This window comes from Nylanderia fulva, unplaced genomic scaffold (assembly GCF_048542155.1).
Source record: "Nylanderia fulva isolate GAGA-0341 unplaced genomic scaffold, ASM4854215v1 Scaffold55, whole genome shotgun sequence".
NCBI lineage: Eukaryota > Metazoa > Arthropoda > Insecta > Hymenoptera > Formicidae > Nylanderia > Nylanderia fulva.
In genome coordinates, this window is record NW_028190643.1 from 727529 (window position 1) to 743689 (window position 16161).

Below are 16161 nucleotides of genomic sequence, written 5' to 3' on the forward strand. Positions count from 1 at the left end.
GTAACAGGAGATGAGGAAGGGGGGTGGACGTATATGGGGCCGAAGGGGAGATCGGTAATTGATTACGTGATAGGGAATGAGAAAGTTAGAGAGGAAATTACGAAGTTAGAAATAGGAGACAGGGTGGACTCGGACCACATGCCGGTGGTAATATGGATCAGAGGGAAAGGAGGAGGAGGGGAAGGAAAAGGGATAAAGAGGAAAAGGAGATGGAGCTGGACGAAGGAGGGGAAAGGAGAAATTTAGGGAGAGGATAGGGGAAATATGGAAGAAGCAAAGGGACGAACAAGAAGAGAAAGGGGTGGAGGGGGAGTGGGAAGAGAAGAAAAGGAAGATACAGGAAGTGTTAGACAAGAGGAAAGAGGGGGAAGGAAAGGAGAGGAGAGAGAAAAAGAGAGGGTGGTTTGACGGGGAGTGTAGAAGAGAGAAGGGGGAGGTGGCAAAGGAATTGAAAAGGTAGAAGAGGATAGGGGGGAAAGGGGAAGAATACAGAAAAAGAAAAAAAGAGTACAAGAGATTATGTAGGAAGAAGAAAGAGGAGGATAATGTGGAGTGGACGAGGAAGGCAATGGAAGCGAGGACGGAGGGACAGGTATGGGAGGTGGTTAGGAGAGAAAGGGGGAAAGGCAAAGGAGGAATGGGAGGAGGGATTGAGATAGAAGAGTGGAACAGATATTTTAGGGAGTTATTAGGGGGGGTAGAATCGAGAGTAGTAATGAGAGGAAATAGGATGGAGAAGGGGAGGGAAGAAGACCAGATAGAAAAGGGAGAAATTAGGAGGGCGATAGGCAGGTTAAAGGAAAGAAAGGCGGTGGGGGTGGATGGGATACCGGGAGAAGTGTGGAAATATGGAGGGGAGGGAATTGAGAAGTGGGTATGGGAGATATGCAATAGGATATGGAAGGGGGAAGGGTGGATTGGGGAATGAAGTGAGGGGCTGGTGGTGCCAATTTTGAAGAGGGGAGAGGGAAGGGAGGTTTCAGAGTATAGGGGGGTAACGTTGACACCGTCATTATACAAAGTGTATGCGTCGATGTTAGCGGAGAGATTGATGGGGGAGGTGGAGAAAGGAGGGATGTTACCACCGAATCAAACTGGGTTCAGGAAAGGGATGGGAACGGTAGATAATATTTATGTTCTGAATTATTTGATAAACAGGCAAATAAGCAGGGAAGGAAGACAAATAGTGCTATTCTTTGTGGACCTGAGAGCAGCGTTTGATTCGGTGGACAGGATGAAGTTGATGACAGCGTTAAGAGGGAGGGGAGTGAAGGAAGAGACGGTGAGGAGATGTGAGGAAGTGTTAGGAGAAATAGGATTCAGGGTTAGAATAGGGGAAGAGGTGGGGGAGAAGTTTTGGACGGGGAGGGGGGTGAGACAAGGATGCCCTCTGAGTCCTCTTCTCTTTAATATGTTGATGGCGGACATGGAGGAGGAGATGAGGAAAGGGAGATGGGGAGGAGTGAGGCTAGGAGAGGGCAAGACCTACACGTTAGCGTACGCGGATGACGTGGTATTGATGGCAGAGGATGAGAGGGGGATGAGGTGCATGATGGAAAGGTTAGGGAGATATCTAGAGGAAAAGGGACTGGAATTGAATGAGAGGAAGTCGAAGGTGATGAGGTGCAGGAAAGGTGGAGGGAGGTTAAAAAAGGCTAGCTGGGTCTGGAAAGGTAAAAAATTAGAGGAGATTAAGGAGTATAAGTATTTAGGATATATAATACAAAGGAATGGGAGGCAAGAAGGACAGGTAAAGGACAGGATAAAGAGAGGGGCAGTAGCTATGGGACAAGTATGTAGGATAGGTAAAAGGAGATTTGGTAGTAATTGGGGGAGGAGGATATGGCTATTTGATGCATTAGTATGAACGGTTTTAGGATATGGGATGGAGATATGGGGATGGGAAGAGAGAGAGGGGATGGAGAGGTTACAAGAAAGGTATTTGAGATGGATATTAGGAGTAGATTGGGGAACGCCTGGTTATATGGTAAGGGAGGAGATGCAGAGGGAAAAGATAAGGACAAGGATGGGAAGAAGGGCGTGGGGATATGAGAAGAGACTAGAGGAGGGTAAGGGAGGGTGGCTGGCGAAAGTATGTTTGGAGGAGATCAAAGAAAGGGCAAAAAAAGGAGGGATATTGCCAGATTGGGAGAGGGGAAGGAGGGATTTCTTTGAGAGTAAGGGGATGGAAATAAGGGAGATAGAGGAAAGAAGAGAAAAAGGGGAGTTCAGATGGGCAGAAGTTGAGGACTGGAAAAGGAAGGAGCAGAGGGAAGAGAGGATAGAAAAAATAGAAAAGTCGGAATACAATAGATGATACAAGCAGGTCAAAGGGGAGGGAATACCGGGCTATCTAAAGAAAGGGTGGACGGAAGACAGGTAAAGAAGGGTGGACGGAGGAGAATAGCAAGGTATAGATTGGGGAATGGGATGAGGGGAAATAGATACTGGGAAAAAGATGAGGAGAGGAAGTGCAGAATGTGTGGGAGAGGGTTGGAAACGTGGGAGCATGTGTGGGAGAATTGCATGGAATGGGGAAGGGAAGAGAGTTGGCAGGAAATGGTGAAGGAGGTGTTAGGAGAGGAGGGAGAAGGGGAAACGTGGCTAAAAATGTTAGAGAAAGCAAGAGGGGAGGGGAAAGGGGAGGATGGGAAGGATGGAAAAGGAGGAGAGGGGGATGAGAGAGGGTAAGAGATGAGGGAAGAGAGAGGGAGAGGGTGTGTGAGAGAAGGGAGAGAGAGGAGGGAGAGAGAGAGAGAGAGGGAGAGAGAGGAGAGGAGAGGAGAGAGAGAGAGGGGGAGAGGGGGAGAGGGAGAGAGAGGGAAGAGTGAAAGAAGTGAAGGGTAACAGTAACCGGAAGCGGAGGTCCCACTTAGGTTAAGGAGTATATAAGATGGCGAAAATAGGATATAAGAAAACGTAGAATAAGAAAGACTAGGATATAAGGGTCGGATGTGTGTAAGAGCAGGCAGGAAGTAGGTAGGGTGAAAAGGCGAGGAAAGGCACGGTAGACGGCGAAGCGAGCGGCGTGGCGATTTTTTCTTTTTCTTTTTTTGTTATGACGATATATATGAATGTATATATGATTGTATAGATTAAGTTAATTAGATTTAAGTTATAGGATTAAGATATAGGTTAAGGTGGAATGTAAATGGAGGTATAAAGGTTTGGGACCGCTCCTTTAAACAAGAAAAAAGCGCCTTGTAATCTCTAGTTGGAAAAACAATAAACATATCTATCTATCTATCTATAATGAACAAAATTAAAAGAGAGTACGCAATAAAAAAAAATTATTATTGTGTACAGGAAAATTTGTAAAGTAAACAAATGTAATTTTAAATAAAACTTATCTAATGATATTTATACCTTCGCTCACATAACACAAATCATTATGTTCGGTCAAAATCTCGTAATTTATTTGTCTACTTCTATAAGCAGAAATGCACAGGGTTTTCAACTCCAATCTACACATGAGCGTACATCCGTCGCAATCAAAGATTACATGTCCATCAGCATATCGGTGCCAAGTCAGTACCACTCCTATACAATTATTTTCGTGTCCTATGTAATATGTTTTATGTTTTACGATTATTCCTACTACATATATTTTACGTCCTTTGGTTTTGGACCAGTGCATTTTGATTTATTAAAGCGAAGTTTAAACTAGAAAAAAATGTAAGATCAGGCTTTCATTGATTTTACTTGTCTCTCTTTTCTAAATAACTCTAATAATAAGATATATTGCAGCTGTTTAAATTATATGTAGATTATAATAATTTGGACATAATTGTATGTCGTAAGTGTGATAGAAAAAATATATAAAAATTATATTTAATTATTATTATACTTTATACAAATATACGGTATGTGTATATTTCTGACATATTCTACGTCTTACCATGCGGTGTTCATAATCTTCTGAATCCATCTCAAAAAGTGTACTTAGGTAAACAGATAAATGCACTTATTTGTTTTAGGTAATATCACACCTAAAAAAAAAGATAAAGCTTGAGCAAAAAGTAAATGTAAACAAAACATTAACTATAACTAAAAATAAATGAGAGATTATATATAATTCTATTTAGCAAATATATGTATAAAGCACATATTATTGACTCATACTAAAGTTACAAGTGTATTAATTATTTTTAAAATTAATAAAAAAAATATATTAGTAATTGACAATTTTCATAACGCTATAAATTTAAACAAAACAGATTATAACTAAAAATAAATAAGAATTTATATAATTTTATTTGGCATATATATATATATATATATATATATATATATATTGTGACGTGACGCTTTGGAGAGCGCCGTCACAATAGCGAAAAGCTCGATCGGGTAGGACGCGAGGATCTGGAGCGCCCCTCATTTCGAGGAGGGTGCGATCCGTCTGCGTTATTTCGTTTTTTTACCGTTTTTTTGCGAGAATCGCAGTTGCGCGCAGTGCCGGCTTGCCGATGCGCGTGCAACGCGATTCGTAGGGAGAGCGACAGCGACGACCCGAGAGAGCGGCAGGAGAAGTTGTAAAGCAAGAGAGAGAGAGAGACGGAGGATGCCGTAATACCACAGCCGAGAGAGAAGGATGGATCGGGAGTGAGAGAGAGAGAGAGAGAGAGAGCACGGGACCGCGCGCAGTTAAGTATCCAGTAGCCGACTTTAATTTATTATCTCTCGCGCAATGTTGATGCCGTACGGATATTCTAGGATACTGATAGGACTCCGAGTCGCGCCTACACCTGGACCGCTCCTGGAAAAGGACGATGGAGGGCCCGGCCAGCCTACCGCTTGGTCCCCCAGGAGAGAAGCCGCAGGAACAGACCCGGAGAAAAATCCTCTCGAGCCGCAGGAAGATACCGGCGAGAGAATTACCCCGCTAGAGGGGGAGGCGGGGAAGACTGTAGGGCCCCGCCATTGACCCTATCATCGAGGGAATGCACGAGAGATCGGCGCGGCACGTAGGGTACCGAGGCGCGCGAAGCCCGGCTCTCCACTGTTCGGTGTGCCTTAGAACAGAGAGGGTGCCTCCAGAACTCCCAAACGTGCGACCCGAGGACCAGAATTCATCGCCAGAAACTGTAAGCCGCCTCTCGAGTAGTCGTAGATCCGTGTTGGTTGGTACCGTAGGTATTGATCGTATATTGTAATTACCATGAGTACCGCACTCTCTCATTTTTCGTATCGTTTTGTGTGTGAGAGAGCGGTCTCTCTCTTTTCTTTTTTTGGAGTATCGTATCGCGGGGCCAGCCGACTTTGCGTTTCGCGAGCCGAGCCCTCTCCGAAAAGTACCGCCGACAGTCCATCGTCTCGAAAGTAATTATCATAAATTCGGGTTACCGAGATATTCAGAGTCACGTTTCTTATAGGCTCGATTATTAGATTTTCGGAATTTGCGTGTAGTCGCTCTCCGCGAGTTTGTTAAATATTTCATTGTTTTCGACTCGGCGAGAGAGTCGTGCGAGAGAGTCACGAAATTACCGTCATCTATTTGTTATCTTTTTTTTGCATACCGCGCCGTGTCTCGGAGTATCTTATTGTGACCTCTGTCTATACCGCGTGTCCGCAAAAATAAGTTGGACCATCATAACGTTTACCGAGTTTGTCTTTGTTTATCCCGTTTGTATACAATTGTCGCGAAATTATCTAAGATGGTTCACATTGTAGAATTAATAATAATTTTGTAGATCAATTCCGAAATACCGATATTCGCCGATCTTATGATATTATATTTTTGTTTCCCTAACGCTAGTTTATATATTACTGTTTGTTACCTAATTATATTATCCAATTGTATTTATCAGATGTCAAATTGTAAATCCTAAGTGTCAAATATATATATCTCTGTCAAATTATAACACCACGTGTATGTCTCTCTATACCTTTCTCTCAACCATAGACCCATCACTCCTATAGACCCGCGACTCTGTATGAAATTTGGAGAAGTGACTTTAAGTACCGTTCACAGTAGTATCGTGGCGCGTTCACATGCGCCTGGCGCCCAACTGTACCGTGAGTACCGAATGTACCTAAGTACGAATAAGTAATTCTTTCCTTACCGAATTTTACCGTATTAAGATTCAGATTAGTAGAATATTTAAATTGAACGCTCCCCTGACCGAACTTGGCGTTTCGGCACAGGAAAAGACGTTGCAATATATATATATATATACCTAGATAGGAAAGCGTGCAGAAAAATTTTCGTATTATTTTAATTTTAAAATGTAATGTATATTATACTATACTATAACTATAAATTAAAATTCTGAAATCACTGATTCTAAATTTAATTATTGTATTATGCAGCGATCTTTGTGAAATTGATACCTAAAATAGATGCTACTATAATGTAATACTTACAGGAAATATTTAGCACAATTATTGCTGAATATATTTTAGAAACTAATATTGTAATTATTACGAAAATTGCTACAGCATAAAATTGTACAATTATTATGACTCTTTCAGCATTGACAGAGTCATAATCTCCCCGAACGTGGCGTTAGCATCACTCTTTCTCTACTCGCTACTGTTACCGTTGCGTCACAGTATACACTGTAGTTGCGCGTTCGTTCCAGTTTATTCGGGAAGGAAATAGCAACGAAGTAGTGTCATGACGAAGTAGTGTATTGTGCTTTCATGTATATAACCACACATATATGTGTGTGTAATCTTAGGCAATTAAAGGGCGTCCAAACTGCAATGCAAGAATAATATTGTCTGTCGGCCACGAGGCCTTTATTGTTCTTGGCGGTGACGCATTTCGGAAAATAATTTTGTGCAGAATATTAAAAATACGCTTAACGTGATGAAAAAGTTTATGTGTAAGGAACAAAGAATATATAATAATATATGTGTATATTACACAGCCTACCTGTCAAATAATATTAATAAAAACACTTATATACATGAAAACTGAAAGCACAATACACTACTTTGCCATGACACTACTTCGTCGTATTTCCAATGCACCTTTTTTTTTTTTTTTAAATCAATTTTTAAAATTATTTTATAACTATTAAATATTTTTTCCCTAAATGCTGTATTAATTGAGACATTTAATGCTGCATTAATTGAGAAATTACTTTGTATAACGCAAAATATTTTGCTTTTACAACTTCTCAATGTTTGCAATTTATAATTGCAAAATTCTTTCTCAACAAAAAATATGCGTTTTGATGCATCACCTTGCAATAATTATGGCGAAACTATTGTACTAGAAAGAAGCAATAATTATGCATTTATGCTCAAAGTTTCCTATCTGGGTATATATATATATATATATATACATATATATATAAATGCATATTTTATTGACTTATTACGAGTTCATTAATTCTATTATTAAAATTAAGAAAATAATATATTAGTTTAGTTGACAACCTCCATATCGCTTATCCCATATAATGTTGCTATTGGAATGGGAACCAATAGCATATTCTTAAGAGGATGCCGGAGGTCTACTTTTACCGACCGAACCGATTATATTTTGCCACAATCGAGAAGTTTTTATTGCGTTAATAGAATAACAAATGCTTTTCCACGATTAAAGTTAATACAATAATAAAGGAGGAAGCGGTCTGAATTTGTGATAAAAAGACAAAAAATTTTTAAATACGAGTTTTTTTTTTGGCTTCTCGCGTCACGTCATAACAATATTTGCTTGTATAAAAGTTTCACAATTTATACGTACAAAATAAGACTACTTCCTCCAAAAGATTGCATAAAGGAATATTAGTGACCTTGCAGAAATAAGTTTAGAAGTCTAATAAAAAAGATCTCGGTTGTGGAATATTTCATTCACATGTGTATGTGCGAAATGACATTTAAAAATAATACAGAGCAGAAAATTAGTTGCGCGATGTCGCGATAAATGGAGCTGCAATTGTGCAGTTAGACAAGGACATACAGTCATATTATCTTCGTCTCTCTCATACATAGAATAATATAACGCAAAACGTTTGCCTCTTTGTCAACATAGAGTTTCCTTCAAGAAAGGCTGGATGAAAAGGTTAGTATATTTCTTTATATGCATGCATGTATGTATGTATGCGTATGTATGCGTAGAAAATGTTTATAAAGAAATATATATATATATTGTATATATATATACATACCTATCAATTTATTTAGCTATTTGCCTGTCTATCTATCGAACTATCTATCGATCTACCTATCGATCAACCTATCTATCTATCTATCGATCTATCTGTCTCTTTGTGGTCCTGTTTCTGTCTCTCTCTCTTCTCTGTTTTCTACATTGCATTCTTTCATACATGCACACGTATATATAATTTTTAAAAAATAATCTGCATTACATAAATAAAAATAATTAAATTTATAATCTAAAAATATATAAAAATCTTTTATAAATATAATTGATTATAAAGTTTTAGTGGATAATTTTTTGTAATAAATAAATGATTTTGTTCAGAAGTAAGTTAACCCCGGGTCAAGACTTTTATTATTTGTTCAAAATAATGAAGAAGTAGGTCGATAATTTTGAAATTCTATAATTTTTGATTTAATCCGGCACGGGGCAGCACGCACTGAACCTACACGCCGCGCTTCGAGCGTTCGATTATCGAATCGATCGGGGATGAACTGCCTCGTCATCGAACTTGGTCATTCGCTCCCGGCTCGACTTTGCGAACAGTCACATGTGGATTTTCTCGTCGCGATTCTAATTGTTCGTAGCTCGTTTGATTAATAAAAAAAAAATATAGTCAGAGTGATCTCCTGCTGGGATTCAGTGATATTTGAGATGTGAAATACGTTCATTTTGACATTCGTTAATTAACGGTAGCAGCAAGGTGCACCGTTATATGCGCGACATAAAGTTTGCGTTTAAGACATTTTCAACGAAGCGATATTCAGTGATTTTGTGTGACCAGAATTCGCGCGGCGGTGAAATATCAAGGTGCCGAAATCCGATCGTTTACACGCACGTAATAATTGTATTAATTAAAAGTATCTGTTAGATACATGAGGTTCGCGCGTGTTCGTTTGGCACGCGTAGATCACGTGAGTTGGCGCGCGCAGATCACGTGATCAGTCACTTGGGACTGACACCTGATGTCGTGATTGTGTTTGCGTTCCTTTTTTTCATCCCTTTGAGCCCGTGGTGCTCAACGCACTGTAACGTTTTATGTGATCAGTGACTATCCATGTTAAATGAGACAATTTGGTTCGCGACTTAATATCGCATTCGCCGCAATCGGCAACGTGTACGAAATCTTAAGGTGAGATTTCGAAAGATTCGATACATGAGTTTCGAGCGTGTTCATCGTCAATAGCAATTGTTATGCAACAAATAGTCTCTTGGTGGTTCCATGCAACACATGCTAGATACCATATAGCGAGATATCCCGGACTGCTTAGCAATCACGTCGTACGTGTTCTCGCGGTGACTATTTTATGAGCTAAAGAGTTTATGTAAAAATTTCAAACTAATTTGCGTTTATGTATATTGTGATTCCCGGACAAATTTAGTTTAATTAATAAATGGATTGTTTTGTGTAATGTGTGCATATAATTCAGTATTCTGGTTCTCGATTCGGCACGCGGCTTAAATTATTACCTATCCCGCGCATCATTTGGAGCGCATCCACCCTCCTTAAGATACAGTCCACTTTGAACCTTCTTGTGCAACCGATACACGAGACGGATTTTGACGATCGGATTTACAACCCGATTGTCAGTGTCCGTAGCTTCGTGCGCGAACGTTCGACATCAACAATCGAGCGATCGCGCAAACATTTTGGTCCTTCGAGCCGGATTGGGAGAGTAATGACGAATCGAGAACACTGAATTAAAGACACCAGTGATATTGAAGTGCAGCGTGATTCGAGATACAGTCAGTCAAGTAATCGCGTTTAGGTAGACAATCGTGTTAGTGACATATTCATAAACAATTATAGTGTCAAAATGGAAGACGCTCTTGCAAACCAGCAAACTATCTTCCACTCAATTGCTCGAGCTCTCGACAACTTCAAAAAGATTGGTCGTTCTAATTTGACGGCCGCAAAGATTCGCTCACGGATTGCGACTTTACAAGCTCAATGGACTCAAGGTGTGCACAATCACACCATTCTACTTCAACTTGTTCCAGAAGATGATCAAGGTTCAATTAATTATTTCAAGAAGAATCAATTCGACCTTCACGAAGATCTCTACCAATCAGCCCTGGATCATATGAACGAATGCCTAGAAGACCTGGTTTCTGTCGTAAGTCGAGATACATCCCTCGAAACTTCTTTCGCGCAAATTGACGCATCGTCACTCTCGTTAAAGCATCTCCCTCCTATTAAATTACCGCCTTTTTCTGGAAAAAACGAGGATTGGGAGACCTTTCGCGACCGCTTTCAGTCGTTGATTATAGATAACAAAGAATTGTCAAATTTCACTCGTATGCATTTTTTGATCTCTAGTTTGACAGGTTCGGCCCGCGATGCGATATCGGGAATCAAAGTAACCGCCGAGAATTTTAAGGTCGCGTGGAAAGCGTTAACCACGCGGTTCGAGAACAAACGACGGTTGATCGAAGTCCATGTGTCGACCTTATACCATCTTCCAAAGATGACTCGCGAATCAGCGTCAGAACTTCACGAGTTGCGAGATAAAACGGAACAAGCGTTAGCGACTTTGAAACGTCTTGATCGTACAGCAGAGGATATTGTAAGCGATATATTAGTATACTTCATTTCACAAAAGTTTGATTCTGCTACGCGTCGGGCGTGGAAACTGAAGAGTAGCGATAACGAAAATCCTCCAACGTACAAAGACTTGATACGTTTCATATCTTCGCGCGCTATAGCGCTTGAGGAACTCCATCCTCATGAAAGCGATAAAACAAGGTCACATTCGAGAGTGACAAGCGCCACCGCAACTGCGTCAATTAATTTGTCATGTCCAATCTGTAAACAATCTCACCTCCTCTCTAAGTGTCAACAATTTCTTTCAATGAGCACGAATCAACGACGCGAATTGATAAAGAAACTTAAGCGATGTTTCAATTGCTTAAGCGATAAGCACGTAGCACTTAATTGTCCGAGTAAATTCACGTGTCGCAACTGTAGCAAGCGGCATCACACGATGATCCACGTTGACTCGGGCTCATTGCAACAAACAACGAGCATTCCTGTGTCATCGAATTCGCAGGATGTTACTAATATATCAAATGTCACAGCGCTTTCAGCGGTCACGTTAACTACATCACCGACTCCTGTGGTGTTGTCTACGGCAACGGTAAAAATACATTCGCTTTCTGGACGTTCATTAACTGTCAGAGTCCTACTTGACGGTGGTTCAGAACTCACATTTCTTACGGAACGCGTCGCGCAAATTTTACGCTTACCTCGTATGCAAACATTTACTTCAACTTCGGGGATTAGTTGTGCAGATACCGGTACATGTCGATCTGCCGCGTTAATTAATATTTCGCCTCGCGATAAACCTGAGCCAACCTTCACCACGGTAGCTTACATCATGAGATCATTAACAAAGTATGCTCCCAGACACGCTTCGTCATTACGTGACTGGAAACACATCTCCAACTTGACTTTAGCGGATGACGATCCGACTGGATCAACTCCTATCGACCTCATTATTGGAGCTGATTTGTATAGCAAGGTTCTTGTCAATAGACGCAATGGACCCATAGGTCAACCAGACGCTATACAGTCGCATTTCGGGTGGATTCTATCTGGACCTACGTCAATTCCTAATCATGTCATACAAAACACCCATGTAGTCGGCTCTACTTTGGTTTCATCGCATGTCGAAGCCCAACCTCAAGGCTCATCATTACCTAGTTCACAACAAAGGTATCATGCAGTTGCTCATTGCTGCTCCTTGGAACGGCAATTATGTAAGTTTTGGGAGGTTGAAGAAACTCCTCAACATGTTTATGCGTCCACAGAAGATAAACAATGCGAGGATCACTTTCAACGCACACATACTAGAACAGCAGATGGCAGATATGTCGTGCGACTCCCATTTAAGGAAGGCCCGCCCATTAAAATAGGCGACTCTCGCAGCATAGCTGAACGCCGACTCTCGTCGCTAATTCGTAAATTTGCTCGTCAATCCACACTTGCACAAGAATATTCGGACTTCATACGCGAATATGAGCAATTAAATCATATGAAGCAAGTCGCTCCTTTGCATTCAAGTAATGTTCAAGCGACTTATATACCTCATCATCCAGTCATCAAGGAGACAAGTTCGACAACCCGTTTAAGAGTCGTGTTCGACGCTTCTGCCTCACATCAAATGGAACGTCTCTCAACTCTCACATGTACACCGGCCCAAAACTGCAATCCGATCTACAAGCAGTTATATTGCGCTGGAGGCAATATAAATATGTATATTCTGCGGACATCGCTAAAATGTATCGCCAAATATTAATCGATCCTAGAGATAGAGATTACCAACGGATACTGTGGGTCGACCATAACTCAACTATACAGGAATATCAACTCCTTACCGTTACTTACGGCACTGCGTCAGCACCTTTTCTTGCTCTTTGAGTAATCCAACAATTGAACTGTGACGAGGGAGATTCATTTCCGTTAGCCTCTCCTATCCTAAGAGAAAATATCTACGTCGATGATGTCTTATTTGGCGCAAACGATATCACACTGTTAAATCAAGCTCGCACTCAACTCTGTAGTTTGTTGAACCGTGGTGGTTTTGATCTCCGGAAATGGGCCAGTAACAACTCAGAATTGCTTTCAGATATTCAGCCCGACAATCATGGATTGGCTTACCCTAAAAATTTGGAGACTGATGATAGTCTAAAAATCCTCGGTATTGTCTGGAACCCGAAACATGACTGCTTTCAGTTTCAAATTACATTATCTGAAACTGTTCCTAACACCAAACGAGCAATTCTATCAACAATAGCAAGATTGTTTGACCCGCTCGGGTGGGTCACACCTGCGATTTTAAAGGCGAAAACTCTCATGCAGCAATTATGGCGACACCGTATCGGATGGGACGACATTATACCGGACGAAATCTTATCATCCTGGAAGTCTATCTACGAGTCATTACCTTATCTACGAAAAATTCAACTGAGTCGTTGGACAGGTTTTGAGTCCGGCACGGCAACTGTGGAATTACACGGGTTCGCGGACGCATCCACAATCGCTTACGCAGCAGTGGTGTTTTTACGCGTGACATCTTTCTCTGGGAAAATTACGGTCTCGCTCATTGCTGGGCGATCTAAAGTCGCGCCTCTTAAACCAATGACGGTTCCTCGCCTCGAACTTTCTGCTGCAGTTCTGCTAGTTCGCTTGATGGACTTTATCAAGCAGTCACTTCATTTAAGCGACATTGCGATTTATTGCTGGACAGACTCCACTGTAGTTCTCGCATGGCTCAAGAAGCACCCCTCAAATTGGAAAACTTTTGTAGCTCATAGAGTAGCCGAGATCCAGACACGATTACCAACCGGTCGTTGGCATCACGTAAACACTAATGAAAACCCCGCAGACTGTGCTTCGCGCGGATTACTCGGCCGAGATTTGATATCCGTCAACCTATGGTGGCATGGGCCGTCATGGTTGCATCTTCATTCTGATGAGTGGCCTCATCAAATTCTATCAGAGCACCACGAAACTCAGTTGGAACTGAAGGCATGTGAAGCTCATCAAAACAGTACTCGTGAAGATTGGAGTATTGCTGCACGGTATTCATGGTGGCCAAAGTTGATACGCGTCACTGCATATATATACCGATTCATAAACAAATGCCAACGGAAGCCCGCGGCAGATCACAAAGATCACGTCCTGTCTCACGCCATTACAGCATCTGAGTACATGCACTCTCGTAACTTTTGGTTGCATATGATTCAAGCAGAGGTGTTCAAAGAAGAACTTTACTTACTCAAGTCAAACAAGGAGTTATCAAGAAACAGCGCTCTGATATCGTTAAATCCATTCCTAGACGCAGATGGTCTACTCCGCGTTGGCGGAAGATTGGAGCATTCTCATCTACCATTTCAATCCAAACATCCAGTTCTACTAGCTGATCATCCAATCACTACAATGCTCATTCGCTACACGCACATAACCTCTCTGCACGCCGGTCTTCAATCTACCTTGTCTAAAATTCGCCAAGAATTTTAGATTATAAAATCCAGGACGTTAGTTAAATCAGTTATCTACAGGTGCGTTCGATGCACACGAGAAAGAGCTCAGGTAGCCAATCAGTTAATGGGTCAACTCCCATCAACTCGAGTCTCAACGCCAACGAGGGCGTTTTTGCACTGTGGCATCGATTATGCCGGTCCAGTGCTCATTCGAGCCTCTGCTGGTCGAGGAATCACTTCACGAAAGGCTTACATAGCCGTTTTCATATGTTTGGCAACTCGAGCCATTCATCTCGAGTTGGTCAGCGATTATTCAACGCCAGCATTTTTGAACGCATTTCAACGATTTTGCGCCAGACGAGGCTTGCCAGCAGTTATGTATTCAGATAACGGTACAACATTCACAGGAGCCGATAAAGAGCTATCCCGCGCGTATCGGGATGCTCAACGTGATACGGATTTTCTCAATTTAATCGCAACAGATATGATCACTTGGAGCTTCATCAAAAAAACTAGATATTGTTATTAAACCCCGAAAAGACAAATTACCTAAAGCCGATATGACCGAGATAGTTTATAAAGTTGACTGCAACGACTGTGACGCCACATACATTAGACAAACTAAAAGACACCTTAATACTCGGATTAAAGAATACATGAATAATATAAAAATGCGTCAGCAACCCGAATGTTATAAGCAAACATAGAAATGATTTTTCGCAATGACTTTAAATGGACAAACTTAAATATTTTACATCGAGAAACAAACACTAGGAAAAGAGAGATTGCTGAAATGTTTTTTATAAAAAAATTTAATAACACGATCAAAACCTACAGAAAGACACAGAGAATTTGAATCCGATTTATGATAGAATAATCAAAGCTGTTTAACTTATTGTTAGTTCGCCTTTACCATCCATACTAAACGTTTTACTTGACACAGTATTTATATTGAAATGTGTAAAATGAAAAAACTTAATTATATATTGTACTAAAGATTTTGTAAGGTACATTTTAATTTGTTATTACAATCTTGGTTTACGCTTTGCTTTCTTAAAAATCAAAATTCTTGTATGTACATTTATTGTATTTTTTAATTTTTAATTTTAGACTTGATAAGGACCTAAACCTAAGGTTGAAACGTTGTCTTTTCTTGTAACATATATGACATCAAACTAATAATAAGAATCAATTTAAGCCAGTTGGGTCGTCTCACAGTTATTTTTAATTAAAATATTTAGTGTTCGATAATACTTTTATGTATAGAATAATTATAGACAAATAAAAAAAGATACACAGTAAAAAAAAATATACAATTTGCTACATGCAGCTATTGATATTTTTTCGTAAAAACAACATGTTTGTTGTTTATACCAATTGTTTCGTCTAATTATTCTATACATAAAAGCAAGATCATTGAAAACTAAATATTTTACGAGATATTTTGTATTTTATATCAAAAATATGTCAGATTATGTGAAATATCTCGGAAACTATTCAATTCTTGGCTACATTTCCTTATATAAATCTAAATCATAAGGAAGGCGTAAAGAGCCATACGCGGATGTTTTCTACATACATTTCCAACGAAACTAAATTTTCGTTGAAAACAAAGCGTGCGCGAGGCACGTATTATTCTCGGTGTACCAACCAAGACTTTAATATATATATAGAATATATATTACACACACACATGTGAATTCTCAGTAAATATATTCATACACACATGTAAATGATAAGTAATTATATTCATACATACACATGTGAATGATATATATATATATATATATATATATATATATATATATTATATATATAAGAGAATTGAATGTAAATATATAAGCAAAAAACAAATATATATATATATATATATAATATTATTGTGTTCAAACTATGTGATAAAGATAGACACAATTATGTATGTATGTTTTACTGTCATTGACACGCTTAGATAAAAACGCGTGTGCGAGATGATTCAACAGTAAAAATATATTATATTGTCTAAAAAAATATAATATGTTGAACACAATAAAATTGTTTTTTTTGACATGCATGTAAATTAT

The 16161-nt window shown here is 39.9% G+C and overlaps 1 protein-coding gene across 1 annotated transcript; it reads left to right on the top strand.

Annotated features, from left to right (window-relative positions):
* The first annotated feature begins 9930 nt into the window (after nucleotides 1-9930).
* LOC114941381 (uncharacterized) lies at nucleotides 9931-14135 on the top strand. The gene is made up of 2 exons (XM_085487433.1): nucleotides 9931-12355; nucleotides 12658-14135. Exons 1-2 carry the CDS (start codon nucleotides 9931-9933, stop codon nucleotides 14133-14135), a joined length of 3903 nt encoding a protein of 1300 aa, XP_085343559.1.
* Nucleotides 14136-16161: the final 2026 nt, after the last annotated feature.

Excerpts from the sequence above, each read along its gene's own strand:
- LOC114941381 (XM_085487433.1), top strand. The coding sequence starts at position 9,931 with ATGGAAGACGCTCTTGCAAACCAGCAAACTATCTTCCACTCAATTGCT. Across the intron at positions 12,356-12,657 it reads GCAGTTATATTGCGCTGGAG|CTCGCACTCAACTCTGTAGT; the intron begins GCAATATAAATA and ends TGTTAAATCAAG.